Source organism: Hyperolius riggenbachi, chromosome 1 (genome assembly GCF_040937935.1).
Source record: "Hyperolius riggenbachi isolate aHypRig1 chromosome 1, aHypRig1.pri, whole genome shotgun sequence".
In the NCBI taxonomy this organism is placed as follows: Eukaryota; Metazoa; Chordata; class Amphibia; order Anura; family Hyperoliidae; genus Hyperolius; species Hyperolius riggenbachi.
In genome coordinates, this window is record NC_090646.1 from 89381428 (window position 1) to 89398460 (window position 17033).

The 17033-nt window shown below is 45.5% G+C and overlaps 1 protein-coding gene across 1 annotated transcript in view; it reads left to right on the plus strand.

Moving 5' to 3' along the window:
• Nucleotides 1-17033, plus strand: part of MFSD10 (major facilitator superfamily domain containing 10) — an 82904-nt gene that overhangs the window by 30067 nt on the left and 35804 nt on the right. The window contains exons 8-9 of the mRNA XM_068276371.1: nt 4628-4739; nt 14536-14644. Coding sequence (XP_068132472.1) covers nt 4628-4739; nt 14536-14644 — 221 coding nt within the window. The remainder of the gene's footprint in view (nt 1-4627; nt 4740-14535; nt 14645-17033) is intronic.

Genomic DNA, 17033 nt, shown 5'->3' on the forward strand with positions numbered 1-17033 from the left:
AGGTGTTGTCTGTTTACAATCTCCTCATTCCCCTGCAGAGTACCTGCACATCATTCTTACATGTACCCACACTTACATTGCCTAGGGCCTGATAGATGTTCTTTGTTCCGGTTTGTACCTTTTACAAGTACTATTACTAAGGACTAGTTTTAGTCTAAAGGGAATAAATATAGTAGTCTACATATCCTTCTCACTTCAGTTGTCTTGTAAAATTCCTAAGCGTTGGCAGTTATGAGACAAATTTCATGCTACATACTTTTAATCAACAAAATTGTAATATGCAAATTAGAGGAGTCGGAGTCGGTGGAATCCTAAACGGAGGAGTCGGAGTCAGAGTCGGAGTCGGTGGATTTTTGGACCGACTCCACAGCCCTGCTCACACCACAGTTACTACAACATGCTTGGAAGAAAATGCAAAGAAAAGTGCTGCACTCCCACAACTTCCAGCAGGCTGCCACCAGGTGGTGCTGTGACAGGACACTGGCCTTCCCAAACACTAATAGCTATAGGCAAAGTCAACACCCTTCCAGACATGAAGTAAAAGAGGTTCATTTTGGCACAAACTGTTAACTCGTAAAGAGACACTGAGGCAAAAAATTATTATGATATAATGAATTGGTTGTGTAGTACGGATAATTACTAGAAGATTAGTAGCAAAGAAATATTCTCATATTTTTATTTTGTTATATAGTGTATATTTTTTTTTTTTTTTTTATAACTTTGCATCATTCTCTAATATTTGCAGTTTACACACTACTCACCATTCTAAATGTTTTTACAGAGCAGTCTTGTGAACTATTGACCTGTCCTCTGGAGAAAAAAATAAATTACAGTGCCTGACAGTTGAGATAACAAGCTTCAGAAGACAGAGCTCTCTGCGACTTTGAAAGTCGTGGAGCTCAATTTTTTGCATAATAATACCAACTGGAGTTTCTTAACTCTTCCTGTACTAGAAACAATATTAGAATTATATCTCTGCTCCTAATGTTTTTATTTCTTAGCTGTACTACACACACAAATCATTATATCATAATTTTTTTTTCGCTTCAGTGTCTCTTTAAAGTGACACTGAAACGAAAAAAAGAAACCTTATGATATAATTAACTGTGCCTGAGCCCACTAACGCAGTTGTGCGCAGTTGTGTCTGCTTGTGTCCGCTTTTTAAAATCTGTAACATTGATGTGTTGCTCAAAAGTGGACACAACTGCGTTAGTGGGCTCAGGCCCTAATAGAACATTAGTAGCATAGAGTCTCATATTTTTATTTTCAATTATATTGCTTTTTTTTTTTTTTTATAACATTACATCATTCTCTAATATTTGCATGAAACAGAGCAGAGCTAATGACCCTTTGAACTTTTCTGCAGCAAAATCTAATCTGAAGTTGTCTTTCACTGTTTCTTTGAAGTACAAGTGCTTCAGAAAATAGCATTGCTCTCTCATTAAATAAGTCGGAGAGCCCAGAGACGCTATTTTGCATAGATAACTGAAGAAAAGGTGGCCATACACTAATAGATTTGCAGTAGATTCGACCATCAGATAGATTTCTGTCAGATGCCTGCCAGGTCAAATCTAACAGGAATCTATCTGATGTGTGCCATCCACTAGGAATGAAATCTATTGGAAAGCTATTGAAAATCGATCTAAAGGCATTACTGCACCATTAGATCCAATGCAACTCTATAGGCAATTGAACTGCTGCCAGCAGCAGATCCACCTAGATCTTCCATCCTGCCAGATAGATCAAATTGATCGAAATCGGCCGCAAATCGATCCATCAACCTATCGATCGGCAATCTAATCGAAGGCTGAAATCGACCAGTTTATGGGCCCCTTTACTTAGCTTTTCCTGCACTGAAAACAATATGAGATTCCTATCTGTGCAACTAATGTTCTATTTCTTAGCTGTACTACACTTACAATTCATTATATCATAAGTTTATTTTTACTTCAGGTTCCCTTTAAGGGTGTATACACACACTACAATAAAATGATCCAATTTTACAGCAAATTTCAGCAATTTTACAGAAAAATCCGTCTAATGGAATCTCCCACTTTTTCCATATGAGTGGATAGGGACTGGTGGATTTTCCTGATTTTTATGAAAACTAAATGGTGTAGGATAGATGGTCAATTTCTTGATGTATAGACCCAAGCAATTATTTCACAGTTTAGTCATTTTTTTTCACAATTGGGGAAATATTAAACACGTGTTACAATCAGTCAGGGAAATTGATTGTGATTCTTGAATTGAAAAGGAAATTAACAATTGTATGGTGTGTGGACAACTTTCGGGTGCCTACACATATCTAATTTAGATTGGCCACTCCCTCACCAATTGTATCACCTTCATGCAGTGTGAGCACCAACAGAATTTGAATACTATGAACAGTGTGGCTTCAACTCAATAAGACCTGATCGGGGAAAAAAATAATAGGGTGCTAAAATATGGCATTCAGTATTTTAGACTTTTTTTTATTCCGAATTCACTAGTTCGGTAATTTTTCCAAACATATGGCTTCAATTCACTAACACCTGTTCTGTAAAAAGTAGAAGTCTATGCAGATGTGGAGGAGGTCTCGGCAGCAAGCTGTGTTCTGCTACGGTGATGTTCTCCTACATCTGGCCAGAGTTGTGCTGATTCTTCTGGTACAAGTGGTCTGCGTCAAACATGAGCTGTTCCTGTACAAGTTGCTGCTTCTGTCCAAAAGGGGGTAAAAGGCATCCCCGGTGTCCTTCTTGATCTGCTTGCCACCTCTAGCCCCTCTGATTCTCTGTATCAGTCTTTACATGTGCATGTCTAAAGGGCTACAGGGGAAACCTCTATGAGGCTTTTTTCACATCTTAAAACGAAATCACTGACGGCAGCGATTTTCGATTTTAAATTTTTTGCACTGTTTTTTCCCCCTCCCAGTGCTTAACTGCACGCTATGATTTTATGCAAAGTGCTTTTGAAAGTGCTTTTGCAGAGCGATTCTGTTTTTTTACTTCCTGACGCAAGTGAGGAAGTGAACTTTTTGACCCGGAAAAGAATAAATACAATGTATTTATTCTTAACGCAATCGCCGCATAAGGCGATTTTGTGAGTATTTAGCGCTCATCCTATACCTTCCATTAGAGCAAAATCGGGTACTTATCCGTTAGCCGGGCGCATCCGGCAGGTGGCGCTAATTACAAACCTTGTCTGCACATTCTGAAGAAGGAGACCCGCCGTGGCTCCGAAACAATTGTCAATTCTTGTGTTGATGGAGCAATAAAGGAGAACGATTGCACTTTGAAGCAGGTGTGCTAGCCTAAACTTTGTTGAACAAATATGGACACTGGTACAAAATACAGAACTTGTGATTACAATGACAGATGTAACATGATGACTAAAATGTATAACAGATTGCGAGCTATGAAATGAATAACAAATTCCAAGACACAAAAGGTTGATAGAACCTTGCCCTTGTGAGCTTACAATCTAAAGGAATGGGGGGGACACAAGAGGTGGGGAAGTATGCAGTATACATAAAGGCAGTATGTGTTTAGGTTATCTAGTAAGGAGTAAAACTTGACGAGAATTTGAAGGGGGAATGGACTAAGATATGCATTGCAAGCATCTGGAACCGGTTAAACAATACCAGTTGCCTGGCAGTCCTGCTGATCTTTCTGGCATCAGTATTCTGAATCACACACATGAAACAAGCATGCAGCTAATCTTGTCAGAAACACCTGATGCTTGTTCAAGATCTGTGGCTACAAGTATTGCAGGCAGAGGATCAGCAGGATAGCCAGGCAACGAGGTGAGAGTGATATGCAGGTTGCCATATTTGTTTCCTTTTAAACAATACCAGTTGCCTGGCAGCCCTGCTGATCTATTTGGCTGCAGTAGTGTTCGATTAACACCAGAAACAAGCATGCAGCTAATCTTGTCATATCTGACAATAATGTCAGAGACACCTGATCTGCTGCATGCTTGTTCAGGGTCTTTGGCTAAACGTATTAGAGGCAGAGGATCAGCAGGACAGCCAGGCAACTGGTATTGCTTAAAAGGAAAAAAAAAATGTCAGCCTCCATCTCCCTCTTACCTCGGTTTCACTTTAAAATGAAATATCTCAGCCTCCATATCCCTCTCACTTCAGGTTCCAGCAGTAATGAAGTGGAAAGCCGGGCACCGCTACATAAAAGCCCTTTATTATGGCTGGGTTAGTGGCATACAGCAGTGGGGGAGAATGGTCTGACAGCTGTTTCGCAGGGTCTAGCTTTGCTTCGTCAGAGACATAAGGCATGTTTATGCCTTTAACTAAGTAAGGCTAGGCTTTGCAAAACAGCTGCCAGGCCTTTCTCCCCCACTGCTGTATGCCACTAACCCAGCCATAATAAAGGGCTTTTATGTAGCGGTGCCCGTCTTTTCTCTTCATTACTGCTACAATCATTGCTGGACAGGAGCACGCTACAGGGGAGCCCCCGTGGTGATTTCCCATCCCTGCTGCATTCTGATATCAGTTCTGTTCTTTTGTTTTTTATTTTTCACTTCAGGTTCCCTTTAAGCTTTGTCTATAACGTACTAAGTTACCGTTACTTAGGTATTGGCTAATACAGAGCTTCTGAAACCAGCCTAATAATGTGAATTCTCTGTTGTGAAGGTCTTCAGAACCTCCGAGTGTTGGGAATGGTCTATTTCCTCTACCTCTTCTTATTCTCTGGCCTGGAGTACACCATCAGCTTCCTGACTCACCAGCGCTTTCAGTTCAACAGGTGAGGCCAGTGCTGTTCTTTGTGTCTTAAAGTGGACCCAAATTAAAAATACAAGATTTCAGAAATAAAATCTATTTTCTAAGTTATAATAATAAATAGCAGCCTTTTTTCAGCTGCATGATGACAAATATAAAATATTTTACATTTATTGGAGGAACCCCTCCCTTCCTTTCAAATTGCCGGGACAAAATCCGGCAAACTGATGGAGTAAGTGGTGTCTGGCAATGGAGGAATTGCTAATGGCTGCCCCCAGTATAACCTTAGTTATGAAAAGAGAAGGGTGAAAAGCATGCACTGAAATGCTCATAGGTTTGAAGGAGTGTTTATTTATCTTTGTATGTGTCAGAGTGGTGCAACTAAATATTTTTAATTAAAAAAATGTTTGGTTTGGGTCCGCTTTAAAGTGTAACTGTCGGGCATAAAATCAAAAATCAAGTCTTTATTTTTACCTGGCAAACAAGTAATACGGATGCTAACCAGGCAATCCAAAAGTTAAAATCTCTATTACTTTTCTTGTTGATTAACGATCATCTCCCGATCTACCTGACTCTTATCTGGTACATTGCCGCACAAAGGAAGTTGCAGGGCATGCTTGGTTGACTTTTTTTGCTTCTTTATTTCCCCTCAGACTTAACGAATCCAGCCTGATTGGCTGAAGCCTCTTCCCCCCCCCCCTCCCCCCTCCTCCTGTTTTCCCCTCCCACACCTCTGTTCCTCTCTGATTAGCTTATATTTCTCATGCTGAGACAATGCACTTTCTGTTGCAGTGCTGGATGGGAGTACCTGAAGGCTGGGAGGAGGGTGGGCAATGCATACACAATCAGTTAGAGGAGAGTAAGAGAGGAAATTACATCGGGATTGGCTAAAAGATAGACACAGTTAAAATGGAGAATCCTAAGAAGGATTTTCTCTTTTTTATGATAGAAAAGTCAAATCGTGGACAGTGCAAAGTTATGTAAGTAGAGCAAGTATTTATCTAATATGTGGTTTTTTTTTCTGAGATAGTATGGCTGACAGCTCCTCTTTAAAGGGAAGCTTAAGTGATGTAACATGATGAGATAGACAAGACAAGACCCAGAACTAGGGCTGCACGATTTTAGGGAAAAATCGAAATTGCAATTTTTCTCTTAGAAATTGCAATTTCGATTTTTCCCCGATTTTTTTCAAATGCTGTGGGGGGGGGCGCACTGCCCGGTCCGCTGTCTGTAATACATTGCTTCTGGCCCCGCTGTGCGCGGATTGGCCAGAAGCAGTGAATATGTATGAGTGTTAATGAGTGGGGGAGCGGATCCACTCGAGCAAGCGGCCGGGCACATACAGCATTACCAATCACTGGCTAGCGATGGAATGACGGCAGCGGTAGGCGGAGCTGTATGCTCTGTACAGCTCCGCCTACCACTGCCGTCATTCCATCGCTAGCCAGTGATTGGTAATGCTGCTGTATGTGCCCGGCCGCTCGCTCGAGTGGATCCGCCCCCCGCTCATCAACACTCATACATATTCACTGCTTCTGGCCAATCCGGTCCGCACTGCCCACTTCGCTGTTTGTAATACCTTGCTTCTGGCCCCGCTGTGCGCAGATTGTCCAGAAGCAGTGAATATGTATGAGTGTTAATGAGCGGGGGGGGGGGGGGGGGGGGCGGATCCACTCGAGCGAGCGGCCGGGCACATACAGCAGCATTACCAATCACTGGCTAGCGATGGAATGACGGCAGTGGTAGGCGGAGCTGTACAGAGCATACAGCTCCGCCTACCGCTGCCGTCATTCCATCGCTAGCCAGTGATTGGTAATGCTGTATGTGCCCGGCCACTCGCTGGAGTGGATCCGCCCCCCCCGCTCATTAACACTCATACATATTCACTGCTTCTGGGCAATCCGCGCACAGCGGGGCCAGAAGCAAAGTATTACAGACAGCGGACCGAAAAACCGAAGGTACTGACGATCAGCAGATCGTCTTGCCACGAACCGCGGTTTCGGTTTTAAACCGAAAAACCGTGCAGCCTTACCCAGAACATTTGTATATTTCTCCTGGCAGACTCAAAGTGCTTCAGGGCTTCAGCCACTTAAAATGAGTGTCAGGCCCAGTGCACACCAAAACCGCTAGCAGATCTGCAAAACGCTAGCGGTTTTGGGAGCACATTTCTGAGCGATTCTAGGCATGTTTAGAGTGGATTTCTAAACATGCCTAGCGGTTTTGGCTGCATTTTTGTGTAGCAGGTTACACAAATTGTTACAGTAAAAGCTGTTACTGAACAGCTTCTGTAACAAAAACGCCTGGCACACCGCTCTGAAGTAGCGTTTTTCAGAGCAGTTTGCGTTTTTCCTATACTTTACATTGAGACAGAAACGCTTCTGCAAACCGCAAACGTGCAGCAGGAGGCACATTTGCGGTTTGCTACATACCTCAAACCGCCGGTGTGCACCATTTCATTGAGATACATTAACCGAGCGGTTTGACAGGCGGATGCGGCCGGCGGATTGCATCAAAAACCGCTCGGTGTGCACTGGGCCTAAATGCATAAGAAAAAAAGTCAGATATTTGCCTATGGAGAGGGAGGGCTCTGGATCTCATAGAACCTCCCCTGTCTTCTCTTGTACTCCTCGTTCCAGTGTTGTCGCCTCCATTGTGTATACTTAATCAATTTGTCAAATACACATCTGTGAGCCCTCGAGAGGCTTCGGAGACGCTCATGCCCCCGAGTACTTCTCAAGACAGGTGACTCCGTACTGCGCATGTATGAGTGCACTTGCGCATGCCCACTACAGAGCTGACTGTCTTCAGAAGCACTCGGGATCACCAAAAACGGGGATGACGGCGCTTGAAAGAGGGGTACAAGAAAGGAAAGGCTCTATAGGATCCAGAACCTCCCGATAAGATAATAATACTTCCCTGTCCATAGGTAAGTATCTATCTTTTTTTTGGGGGGGGGGGGGGGTTACACTTTAAGGCGCACTCCACGGGCGAATAGGATCATTAGGTAGCCTTGCTTAACCTCCCTGGCGGTATGATAACTTTCAGATTTTGTCTGAAAGCAATGCAATTTTTTCACAGGCTTTCGGATCCTAAAAATCATACCGCTAGATCTGTGGCAGCCCTGCACATTACACACCTTCCATGCATCCAGCTCGGGATTACCACTCTGGGCTACTGATTTCTGTCCCGAGCCTGACTCGGGGTTACTGCTAAGGAGGTTAAAGAGACTCGGAGATGAATTAAGATAATAGATTTATACATACCTGGGGCTTCCTCCAGCCCCATCCGCACAGATCGCTCAGTCTTCTGGATTGCCGCTACGGGATCTTGTAGCTTCGGCCAGTCAGGGCCAGTTGCAAGCGCAGTGCGCTCCCTCCGTACTGGGTAGGCACTGGAGAGACGGAGGGAGTCACTGGGCATGTGTAAAACTGGCCGAAGTTACGAGATCCGGCACTGGCAATAGAGAAGGCTGAGGACATCGGCGTGGGGCTGGAGGAAGCCCCAGGTATGTATAAATCTATTATCTTAATTCATCTCGTAGTCTCTTTAAAGACTGCTTACTGTTTTATGTACTGACTTTAGCCAGGATTCAAACCCTTGTCAAAGATCACCCATCAAAGGCAGCAGCCTTACCAGTACACTATCCAGCTGATGACGTGTATATACAGTGCCAAGCACACACATATGCTTTGTTGATTTTCTTCTTTCTCTGCCTGAATGTGTTAATATTTAGCTATGCAACTGACAGTTTGGGCCTAGTCAGACTAGTATGTCTCCCTGATAAGGAATTAGAGCCATAAAATACTTTCCCGGCAGAGATTTGGGTTTCTGACTGCAGAGGATAGATAAAAGAAGTCAATAGTTCATAGATTTTAGCACTCTAAGACACAGGACAGACTGTTTAATTGAGCTAAGAAAAAACAGTAAATCTAAAAACTAAAGTTTTTAAACATTATTATTATTATTATTATTAATAATTGTATTTATAAAGCACCAACATATTACTTCAAAACTGATGGATATCAAAGTAGGATAGCAATGTTTATCTTATCAGTTTATTTTCACTTTACGTGGCCATAGATCAGGCTACTGGGCGGCTGATTTACCATCTGATTAGATTATTATAATAAAATTGGATGAAAATAGGTGCCACTAAGTGCATGCCCGATTCACTATGTTTCCAATTTCAGGCCGTAATTGTTTACATGAATAGTTCGGATATGCTGCAAGATGAAGGGCCGAATTGCTTTATCGGGTGCGTGGCGTTAACGGTGAACGATATCTGGAAGAGCGACGAAACCCCCAATGCTGGCCCCCCTAATGTGCAGTGTGCCCCCCAGTGCCCAGTACACTTTACATTACCTGTCTGTGTCCGCTGCTGGCCCCGGGCACGATCCTTGCTCCATACATGTGCCCCCCCACATGGTTGCCAGAGTAAGGGGCGCATGTGACGTACGACGGTAATTACGTGGGGCGCATTTATGGAACAAAGACAGAGCCAGCGGCGGACACAGAAAGGTATTGTATAGGGCACTGGGGGGCACATTGAACATTGAGGGGGGCAGTGTCAGGCCGGCGAGGCGGCGGATACGACGTCACAAGGTCGATTCCTGATCGATTTCAGCATGAAATTGATTGCGAATCAGCCTGCAGTGTATGGGCAGCCGACAGTCAGATTTGATTAGCGAGAGATTTGTCTCTTGGTCGAATCTGCCCATTGCTAGATGTGTGGCTACCTTTAAAGGACTTCCGAGGCCAAAATCTGCCCCCAAAACGTAAAAAAAGTTAACTACCTGCATGACTTTGTAAGGCACGAAGGACGCCGTCCGCGCCCTCCGTGCTGTTCCGTCTGGTCCCCTCTGCTCAATAGCCCCCCGAAAGGCTGCGACCCCACGGTCCGGGTCGGTATCTGCAGCCTGCATAAAGATGGCCGGCTGCGCAGTCCGCATAGCTGTTACTGCGGCTGCGCAGCTCTAGGGCCAACCCTCCGATCCACGCTGACTGTTACGTGGATCGGGGGGTTGGCCCTAGAGCTGCGCAGCCGCAGTAGCGGCTATGCGGACTGCGCAGCCGTGGCCAGCTCCGGCGGCCATCTTTATGCAGGCTGCAGATACCGACCCGGACCGTGGGGTCGCAGCCTTTCGGGGGGCTATTGAGCAGAGGGGACCAGGCGGAACGGCACGGAGGGCGCGGACGGCGTCCTCCGTGCCTTACAAAGTCATGCAGGTAGTTAACTTTTTTTATGTTTTGGGGGCAGATTTTGGCCTCGGAAGTCCTTTAAAGAGGAACTCCAGTGAAAATAATGTAATAAAAAAAGTGCTTCGTTTTTACAATAATTATGTATAAATGATTTAGTCAGTGTTTGCCCATTGTAAAGTCTTTCTTCTCACTTATTTACATTCTTACATGAATCACGTGGTAACGTTTTTACTGCTGGCAAGTGATGTCACTGGAAGTAGATGCTGCTTGATTTTTTGGCAGTTAGAAACAACTGTAAACGGCTATTTCCCACAATGCAATGAAGTTCACAGACAGGAAACTGTCAGGACCACACTGTGGGAGGGGTTTCACCACAATATTAGCCATACAGAGCCCCCCGATGATCCGTTTATGAAAAGGAATAGATTTATCACAGGAAAGGAGGTATCAGCTACTGATTGGGATGAAGTTCAATTCTGGGTTACGGTTTCTCTTCAAGTTTCACTATGGGGAGGGGGTGTTTGGTTCCCAGTAAACTGACACACTCTGTTACTTACAAAACATTGACAATCACTGAACTGTTTATTTGTAATATTTAATTTGCTTCTAAATAGTTTCAGAAAAAGTTTTCTCTAGAATGTATTTATTTATTTTGCTGCTAAAATGTGCTCAAGAAAAAAAAACATGTTGCCTTTATGGGCACCACAGGGGATTTTTCTCCCTCCAGCATATTCCTGTCTAAATTGTATAAATGACAGTGAAGATATAAACATTCCGCCTCCATATGTGTGTGGGGCAGCAGCCGAGCTGTCATAGGCCAGGAATGTCTCTGTGAGAGCCTGTCTGGCCTCAGTATAGATCTATTCTGCACACATAGCACAATTACTGCCCTGCTGTCAGCTTTTTCCTGACATTACACTTCATCTCTAGCGACTAACAAGCAGGATTATGTCATAAAAAGTGTGAGGGTCCTCGGCCAGCAACGAATCACAACACTGCCGGTGCCAAGCATTCTGCTTTACGTGACTGTGTCACGGGTGCTTTTATGACCTGTTACTGTGTCACTGAAAACTAAATCCTAGACTTATGTTTAACTACTTAAAGACCGCATCACGCCAAGTGCCATGAACGCGACGGCAGCCCCAGGACTGCCTAATGCAATTGCCGCTAGGAGACAGACGGCGAAACCGCCTCTATTTACTGGGGACAGGCGTGAGTGCGAGCTGCTCTTATAGGCTGAGGTCTATGGGCGCAGATCGCTGGGATTGGCTGCCTGGGGGAGGGAGGGTGGGAAATTAAATAAATAAAAAATGCAAAAATGTATTAAGAAAAAACAACAACAAACAGATACAGAACAATTAACAAACACAGGAGCAGCGATCAGAGCCCACCAACAGAAAGCTCTTTTGGTTGTTGGTGAGCAGAAAAAGGGTGGGGTGGGGGGGGGATCACTTGTGTGCTGAGTTGTGCGGCCCTGCAGCGAGCCCTTAAAGCTGCAGTGGTCTGAATTGTAAAACATAGCCTGGCCACTAGGGGGTGTAATCCTCAAGTGGTTAAAGGACAACTAAAGTGAGAGGTATATGGAGGCTGCCATAATTATTACCTTTTAAACAATACTAGTTGCCTAGCATCCTGCTGACCTTTCATGCATCAGTAGTGTCTGAACAGAACAAGTAAAAACAGCACTAGAGATTTCGGCCCGACCAAAGGCCGTTGTAGGAATTACAGCTAAAATAGCGCTCAGGCAGTAATTTTGGCGCCGTCAAAAGGCGGAGCCCAAATTACTATAATTACAGTGTAATTCGGACACCAGCGATAGCTGGAATCCGAATTACTTATTTCCCCACTGTCCATGGTGATCTGAAGGGGGAATAGTAATTAAAGCTGCGGGGACTTTTGCAGGAGCAGGCGGAGCCGTTTTTTTTAGTGTGCAAACAGGTGGGAGGGGCAGGCCTGCATCTTTGTATAGATGCTCTCCAGGGAGTGCTTTTGTAAAGAATAAATTAAATACTGAGAATTGCCCATGAAGAGATGGACTAGTCAAAAAAAACTGTCAATTGCGTCAGATTTCTATGAACTACAGAAAGTAACCACAACATAGGAGAAATGTAATTTATGGCTCCTTTTACTCTGAAAGAAACATGCTTCTTATTTGTATGTGTTTACGTGCATTCTTAACCCTTTGGGGACTGACTGTCTAACCTTCCCTAAAGGATCAGGCCATTTTATATGCGGGGGGTGCATTTGGGAGGGTCAGGCAGCCAGACCTTCACTATAGATGGCTGGGCATGGTGTCCCCTGTGTGTGTCAGCAGCCTTTACTCACCTCCCAGGCTCCAGCGATGAGCAGCTCTAGCCCCCTCCGCTCTGGCCGGCATCCTCCCTTGCACTGCTGTTAACCACTTCACAACGGAGGGGTTTTACCCCTGAAACACCAGCGCGATTTTTACGTTTCAGCGCTGCTTCCATTCTTTTTTTTTCTGTGATATGGGGTCCCCATAACCAATCATTGCACTGCAGAGCAGGGGTGTGTGTGCGCTCGCGGGGGCGCGATCGCGCGCTGCACGTTTGTTTACTATTCATTGTTATGAATGAAGACTGCCTCTGTTTGAAGCAGTCTTCATTCTATTCACAATCGGCGAGTCTAATTGGATTTAGAAACGCTTGTTCCTAACATCCAATTAGTCACCTGCTGTGCTGGCTGGCTTGAGTGTGCACGTGAGTTCCCCGCCCACTCCCAGCCAGTAAACAAATGAGTGCGCCTTTCTTCGTCCCTGGGGGTGAAGCAGTGCGCAGAGGGACGGAGAAATTTAGCACTGGGGGGGGGGGGGGGGGGGTGTGAAGTGGTTAAGTTCCGGGTCGCGGCTTGATGACGTCATCAAGCCAGGACCCGACACTTACGTCAGAGCGAGCAGAGATGCCAGCCAGAGCGGAGCGGAGTGACGATCGCCGGGGGAACATCAGGAAGGTGAGTGGATCCTCTTCTTTACCCCCTACCGCTGCAGTTCTGTTAGTGATCAATACGATCCACCGTCGATCGTAGTGATCATGTTATAAGGAGCCAGTCGCGATGGTTCCTGATCACTGAGGGGAGATGTCAGCTGTCATGTGACAACTTAATCTCTCCTCTCAGGTGCGCATGATCGCATAAGGAGTGAAAATGGCGGGTGGCGTAAATCCTACGCCGCATCAGGCTTAGACAGTCACAAGTGCGGTGTAGGATTTACTACACGCGGTCCGCAAAAGGTTAAGAAAATCTTAAGTCTAATGAAAAAAATGAGTTTAACTTACCTGGGGCTTCTTGTAGCCCCCTGGAGGAGTTCTGTGTCCATGACGTCGGTCTGAGTTCCTCCGGTAAACAGCGGTGACCCCCCCCCCCCCTCCCCAACACTGTCCAGCCTATTCGCCTCCTTACCACGCTCATCGAGGCCGGTAGCATTCTATGCATGCGCAGTACGCGAAAATTGCTACTGTGCATGCGCAGTCAGAGTGCTCAAGGCTCAGGGCCACGCATACAGTAGCTGTCGGCGACTGGCCATCTTTGCCGGGGGTTGCCGCTGCTTGGCGGAGGGAGTCGGATTGACATTGTGGGCACAGGATGTCACCAGGGGGTTGCAAGAAACCCCAGGTAAGTTAAACTAATTTTTTTTTATTAGTCTTAAGTATTAATTTTTTAATTTTTCACAGTAGCGGTCCTTTGAAGTTTGGCAGTTGATGGAGGGTATAGTGTTAAAACGCATCATAACCAAAGCTTGAGAGTATCAGGAATTATGGTGTCCACACTGAATCCATGTCAGACTCCTATCTCTCTTATGGCAAGCAGAGAGTGGTGCAAAGAACCTGGAGCTAACTGTGCCCCGAGAACATGCGATATAATGCTTTTACTATAGTGACGCACCATGTGGCAAGTCAGGTTAGTCACCAGTCAATCTACCAGCATGTTTTTGGGATGTAGAAGGAAATGGGAGCACATGGAGTAAACGCACAGTCATGGGTAGAACACACAGACTGCGTGCAGAGAGACGTATGAGGTTAGGATCCACTGGCTGCCAGGCATGAGTGTTTTGGTGACGTGGGTGAAAAGCAGCCAAACATCCCCCACCAGAGTACTGCTGCTTATCCAGTGTTTAGTGGGCCGCAGTAAATTGGTTCACAAGTCAGCCCGTTACCAATCCACTGCAACCAACTGGGAAGATCTCTTGTTCTAATTTTTATTGGAATATGCCAAAAAAAAAGGAAAATGCTTGTGATGTAACTATGGATAACAATAATATATTTTCTCTAGAGCCAATTTATTTTGGTTTCTCTGCAAGTATGCTGGGTCATCTCTCAGCCAGTTCTGTGATGAGTGCCAGAGGCCTCAGTATGAAGTGGTCTGAGCTGAAGATGCAGCAGGCTTTCCCAGGCTCGCCAGTAATAACCGCGTATAGCCGCACTGTGGTCCATACATGCTGCCTCTGGAGAGGATGGTGGGATGTCCAGGGGAGGGTGCTGCACATCTGGATGAGATCAGTCCAGATGTAGAGTAGACGCAGCGCTGCTGACAGCATGGGCTGTACCGTGCTAAACGTTCCCAGCTGTGGAACCTGCCTATAACCCATATTGTTTATTTTTCCTTGGCAGCATGCAGCAGGGCAAGATGTTTTTCTTCATTGGAATTACCATGGCGCTGATCCAGGGCGGCTACGCTCGAAGAATCAAGCCAGGAAACGAAGTGAAAGCCGTAAAGAGGGTAACTATACATTAAAGGGGCTTGGATGGTGTAACCCGATTAGTCTCTGTGTTCAGCCCCGACTGAGAGGAATCCACCAGACACTGACTTACGGTAAATGCGAATATCAAAAATTTATTTGTGACCTAACAATGGTCAACTGGTAACTTCTCTCAACCAGTAACAACTCTCAACACAAATATTTATATTCTTGTCACATTAGGGGTCAGTATAATCTTCTCCGCTTCACAGCCGGTGCACCGGTAAAAGCTGCGGAATGAAAATCAGGTTACTTTAACACTTCATACAGATACATGAGCTACAACAGTTTTACTTTCTGCTTACAATCATCAACCACTACTCAATACAACACTTGTTCATCACAGTACCATATGCTGAGGTATAAGGACTTGGGCAAAACAGGTCTACTCTACTGAGCAACTTCAGTTCTACGTAGTCTCTGTCCCTTGATACCAAGGCCAATCTATATTGCTCAGCAAAGCCTTCGGTATCAGAGTTTTTGTTTCTTTGTGGCACTGGTGCAACTTTTACTCTTTGGGTGAGGCACTGAAATGAATTCCACTCTTTGGCTCAGAGGATTTCTCAGACTCTCTTTCTGAGAGAAACAAAACAAACCAATGCACCCTGATACAGCACCACTATCTCTCTTTAGCAAGGCAACTCTTTATTTATGCTGTTTAGATCTCACACTTTATGAAGCTCCATCTAATGCAATTGCAACACTTGGACAACCATCTCTGTTGACTCCTTCTCTCTATCTGGTGCTATGTTCATCCTACTGCAGCTTCTTTACTGTCACAGGATGCAGAGTGACTCCAGTACAACTTTTCTCTATTTCAGCAGCTGGTAGGTTAACATATACAGTATTGTGGTATTTAGCTGACAGATATTCTGTACCTTAAACTCTCTCTCTTTCTCCTCTCTCACAGGCTTTGCACTTAGGTAAAACAGATATCACTTAACATCGACTTTACTGTTATGCTGCTGGTATACACACTGAGGGACTGATGCAGGCTGACAGGCAAAATGTCTCAGGATCACAGGCAATACTGGCTGCTGAGCTTTACACATCAAATGAGGGGCTTGACAGAGGCCATTTACTTTCTGGCGACACAGTTCAATAACACTGGGCTGTAACCTGGGCACAGTCTTTGTTTCTTAGGCAATGCAGTGCTATATTGCAGAAATGTACTGTTTATCCTCGCCAAGGTTACTGTTTCTTTAATGGTATATCAGACAGGCAGATCCTAATCACACCACCTTCATCAGAGGATAGAATTTAGTATGCTGCGGTTAACTGTCACTTTTCTTGAGACAACCATCACTGAATTGTGGCTCTTTTCGTCTATCATGACTACTACTCTGATTACAGTCTGTGGCTTAATGAAGTTGCAATGCTTATACTCATCTGGCTCAATAATGTCTCTCTGTACTAGGCTTTGATCTGGCCTGATGTCTCTTTAGCTTTACCAACTGCCGCCTGGTCTCTGTCACTGCTGGTTACTCTCTCTCCTTTGCTGTGTGTGTCCGGTTAGCTGCCGCCGGGCCCCCTCTCTGCCTCATGGGGTGACTGCTGCTCTGCGGGCCTCCGCTTCCCTCGCTCACCGCTGCCTTACTGAACTGCGCGCTGTGAGGAGAACTGTTTATAACAAGTCTCCTCAGCCTTTGTCTTGCGCCACTCTGCCTACTGCGCCTGCGCTGACTCATGCGCTCTGATCGCGCGACTTCTTGAAAATTCACTGCTTTGTGTCTATAGTCGCCTACCAACACAAATACATGCGACCGAATGCTCGATTTAGTCCTCTATGCGCCGTTTTAGTTCCACAGTGCTAAATCTCAAGGCGAATTTTAGCATGTCATGCTAATATTACATTACACATGTTAACCTCTAGCCGACCGCGTCACGCCGATGGGCGTGGCCGCGGCGGCAGCCCCAGGACCGCCTAACGCCGATCGGTGTAAAGTCCTGGGGCTCTGTTTTGCAGGAGATTGCGCGCAGGATGCGTGCGCATCTCCTGCTCTCCACCTTCAGTCTCCGAGCGGCTATTGCCGCTCGGGAGACTGTTAGAACGGGGTAATCGCCGTCGAATTACCCGTACAGCGCTGCGATCAGCAGCAGCGCTGTACTGGGGACAGCCGTGTGACCCGGCTGTCCCCTCCTGAGCCACAGAAGTGATCGGCTGTCATAGGCTGAAGCCTATGACAGCTGATCACGGGGATTGGCCAGCGGGGGGAGGGAGGGGGGTATACAATGGATAAAAAAAACCACACACTTTTTTTATTAAAAAAAAACATAAATAAACACATACAAATAAACAAACACCTGGGGGGCGATCAGACCCCACCAACAGAGAGCTCTGTTGGTGGGGAGAAAAGGGGGGGAGGAATC